Genomic DNA, 4,337 nt, shown 5'->3' with positions numbered 1-4,337 from the left:
TGCTACCTTATTTGTATGTGAGACTTGTGTGTGGGTGTGTGAACATTGTTGAATGTTTGGCTCGGGCGATTTGCTTTATAATATAAAGCAGGACAAAAGCCTTTTTGATAAATCTGACAGAAGCGAATGCAAAATGGCTAATTTAAAACATGCCTCGCCAGTGCACATCGACGCGCCCGAACGCTTTCGCGGACGTTTGAGCAGCCGGATGTGTAAAGTCCGGCTCTAGATGCTCATAAAAAGAGCTGGCCATGCCGGAAATTTCAGTCTCATGGGTGCTTTTGAGGTCCACATATGCTCAGCGCCTGGCATGAGTGTCAAGCCCTCGAAGAAGACCATGCAAGTCCTGCGGGCGGAATAAGATCCTGACTCTGTCCAAATCCATCTGAAAGTATCCGAAATTTGTCATGTGTTCGCTAAGGAAGAAATTTGTCGAATGTGTAGCAGTTCAGGATATCAGAATAAATTCAGTCATTCACCGAAAAGAAGACGCTGTCGATTTAGAATTAACTCCACGCTTACACTGTTAGACATGATACGCTTTTCCATACTTTGCATTCTGGATGCCTCGCGACATTAATCCTTATTAGCTAACCATCGCCGGCATACAGATCACGCCGACGCCGGAGTTAACACGAAGCGAGTACGCCGGCCCGCTGAGGCCGCCGGCGGCGGGCAGAAGGGGAAGTTGCAGTTGGGGCAGACGCTGAAGCACTGCCTCAGCGTGTCGTAGCAAGGCTCGTTGGCCAGCCTCGTGCAGCAGAAGCATGTCCGGTTCGGGTCCGCGTCGCACGGGCTGTCGACGCACAACCCGGCGACCTGAGCCTTGCGGCCGCTGCCGCCGCCCTCGCCTAGCTCACGGCGACCGCCGCCCGATCCCTCGGCGTCATCACCTTCATCGTATCATCAGATATTCAGATTATCTATGCGACTAAAACCAGTAGCATCAAGAAAAATCCTCTTTTCCGACGGAAAGACAGAAGGTATTTATTAGTACCGTGTGCGGAGAACACGTGGCATCCAACAAGAAGCAGGAGGAGCAAGATGGGCGTGGCTGCCTTGGGATTCATCTTCACCCCGAACCTGCGGCGCATGAACAAATGGTGGCGAGCACAACTGATCTTCTCGATGGATTTGATCCTTGTGCATGCAATTTATAGAGGGCAGCAGAAGGTGTAGATCATGTAGACGGGATAGGCTGCGAAATACGCTAAGTATCATCGCAAAAAAAAAACCCCGCTAAGTATGGAAGTAAGTTAATACTTGGTAGGATAAGGTAAGCGATCAATTACTGCCTAATTGCAAGATCATCCAGCGATGTCAATATCATGTGCTAATTATTTAGAGTAATTGTATTTACCTTTTTACATTATATTGTACGTATGAGTTTATTGTGGCTTTGGTGTATTTTGGTCTACATCGATGACATTATTGGCTGCTGCTCCTACAAACTTCTAGCTTTAACCAGTTTGCTCCCTTTGGAAGAGGTTCAAAAGCGCAATGAGCTTTGCTTACGGTGCGTCATCGATGGATGCAGAAGCAAGAAGATTTAAGGACCTTGAAAGATTTGAATATATTTTTTTAGAAGAACATGGAGGCTCCTCCCCTGTTCCATTACTCAAATGAAACCATCGAACATAAGTCCATACATCTGCTCACTAAGAGGAGTTGTTCGGAAAGCGAGAGCAAGAGAATGAAAAAGGTTCAAACTAGGGTGCCTTATTACAAGATAAGGGTTTTGGGAACAACTAAAAATGGCCTTAGAGTGCGGGAGAACCCCTACACGGTGCATGCGACCTCCTACGTTGCCCTCCTGGTCTTCACAGGTGGCGCCGTAGCAGCTTGTGTAGACCAGCAGGTGATGAGTGTCGACACAGGGCTGGTCGAAATCGTCTTGCCACCAAGGTCTTGTTTCTTGGGCGACAAGAAGCCCCCATCATCTTCAAAGATCTTGAGGTTCTTCCAAGGGTCAGACGCCAGCAAGTTATGTGGGTTCAGCCACAGGTGATCAGCATACATTTCTAAAGAAATTTTCTAGCTGTGCCGCGAAGACCATCAGTCTTTCCTTGCATGAATCCGGAGAGAGAATAGCCCAATTCCTGACTGTGTTCAAGATCAGTCTCAGCACCTGGTTAACAGAGATCCGAGTAGTGTTATTGAAAATCATAGAATTTCTATATTTCCAAAGACACCACAACACTGTTGACCTAACTGTATTCAAGGCTGAGTTTTTGTTGTTAGAAATCCAGGATCTAGCAACAGACTCAAAGTTGAGGCCCATTTGAAGACCAAAGTGCTCATTGACGAAAGCCCACATGTTTTTGGCCACAATATAGTCAAAGGACAGGCGCATGTTGGATTCATGTTCAAAGTAATAAACACAATCAAGAGGCTTAATAATATGTCTCATCCTCAGGTTGTCTCTAGTCATTAGCTTGTTAGAAAGTAGCGAGAGAAAAACATGTATTTTAGGGGGAACCCTAAGTTTCCACATAGCAGGGATAAACATAGGTTGGACCCCTCTAAAATTAATCACATGATACAGAGAACTAGAAGAGTACGTGCCCTTACTATCCATTTGCCAAATTAGAGCATCAAGTTCTGAGGACATAGTAATATGTGACGCCCCCGATTCAATCATACACTAATCATACACGCAAATGTGTATGATCAAGATCATAGACTCACGAGAAGATATCACAACACAACTCTAAACACAAATTAAGTCATGCAAGCTTTATATTACAAGTCAGAGGCATCGAGGGCTCGAATAGATCAGCTGGAATACAAATGAGTTAGCGGAAGCAACAATATATGAGTACAGACATAAGTTAAACAAGTTTGCCTTAAGAAGTCTAGCATAAAAGCAACATCGATCGAAAAGACAAGGCCTCCTGCCTGGGAGCCTCCCAACTACTCTTGGTCGTCGGCGGCCTCCACGTAGTAGTAGGCACCCTCAGGGTAGTAGCAGTCGTCGGTGGTGGCATCTGGCTCCTAGACTCCGGCATCTGATCGCAGCAATCGGGTGTAGGGGAAAAGAGGTAGCAAAGCAACCGTGAGTACTCATCCAAAGTACTCGCAAGACTTACATCAGAACTATACTAAGTATGCATCAGTTTCAAAGGAAATGGGTTGTATCTGTGGACTGAACTGCAGAATGCCAGAAGAGAAGGGAAAGGCTAGCCTATCGAAGACTAGCATCTTCAAGCATCTTGCAGTATTTAGAAGAGTACAGAATAACATTTTTAATTAGCAAGCATGTTGTAGTATTAATGTCCAGAGATCCTTCCTCGACTCCCTACAAGAAAGCAATCTCAGAGCCATCATATCCCATCAATATCCAGTAACCAATTCTAGTTTTATAGATCAGATACAACTCCAAGTCGTCCTTTTACCGAGGACACGTCTATTCGAATAGATTAAATTCCCTGCAGGGGTGCACCACATTACCTGACACGCTCAATCATCTCTGGCCAGACACACTTTCCTGGGTCATGCCTAGCCTCAGAAGATCAACACGCAGTAGCCCCACCTAAGGCTCAACAGAGAGGCCAGCACGTCGGTCTACATCCTAAATGCGAAGTGGTCCTGGACCAATCGCCCTCTGCAATCCTTCATGTTGCAAACACGGCCGGTGTTAGTCCTGGCAACCTCCTTAAACAAGGCAGGTGCTTACGCGGGCCACCCAGGCATGTGCCACTAAATCGCTGACGTCTGAAGAGTTTCAGCTGATACATACGACGTCGGTTGCCCATAAACTTGTCCCGCATGAAAGTTAGTGCATATAGGTCAAAACCAACTCAGATCAAATATCCAACCTTGTTAGTGACTTAGAAGCACGCGGTGACGATCAGTTCTCATGTCGCTCCATCTCGAATACTTGCAACAAGGGCCAGGCCTATCCCACTCCATGGTGGTCTACCTGCCCGGCCGCACCTCGTAATTATCTCGCGGGTACCCTCCAGGTCAACCCAAATTCACTCACGGGTACCTCTCGGGGCTGACCTGGTCTCATCATGGTCCAGTGGTAAAGTCAAAGTAACTGTCCGTCCATACACCAAAGGGGAATCCCGGGAATCACCCTCAATGGATTCCATTTGATGTAACCGTCAAGGTGAACTTAGGAGGAATCACCCTTGAGGTTCACACTTGATGGGTTGCACGACAGAGTTGTATCGGGAGGAATCACCCTCGAAGACCACAACCGATTAGCCACACTACAAAGTTACCATCAGGAGTGCGTTACGAGGTATCACCCTCGGCACTTGATAGTAGTACTGTAGAGTCGTACGACTAAGGGGTGTGATGTGCTGTGTCCGGCCCTGGACGTCGATCAC

General features: G+C 46.9%; 1 protein-coding gene across 1 annotated transcript; it reads right to left on the bottom strand.

Moving 5' to 3' along the window:
• Positions 1–443: 443 nt before the first annotated feature.
• LOC125512161 lies at positions 444–1,121 on the bottom strand. Its single transcript, XM_048677239.1, has 2 exons — positions 998–1,121; positions 444–893 (listed from the first exon to the last, which is right to left on the bottom strand). Exons 1-2 carry the CDS (start codon positions 1,092–1,094, stop codon positions 613–615), a joined length of 378 nt encoding a protein of 125 aa, XP_048533196.1. The 5' UTR covers positions 1,095–1,121; the 3' UTR covers positions 444–612.
• Positions 1,122–4,337: the final 3,216 nt, after the last annotated feature.

The sequence above is a fragment of the Triticum urartu genome, chromosome 6 (assembly GCF_003073215.2).
Source record: "Triticum urartu cultivar G1812 chromosome 6, Tu2.1, whole genome shotgun sequence".
Lineage (NCBI taxonomy): Eukaryota > Viridiplantae > Streptophyta > Magnoliopsida > Poales > Poaceae > Triticum > Triticum urartu.
This window is presented reverse-complemented; position numbering and strand designations above follow the sequence as displayed.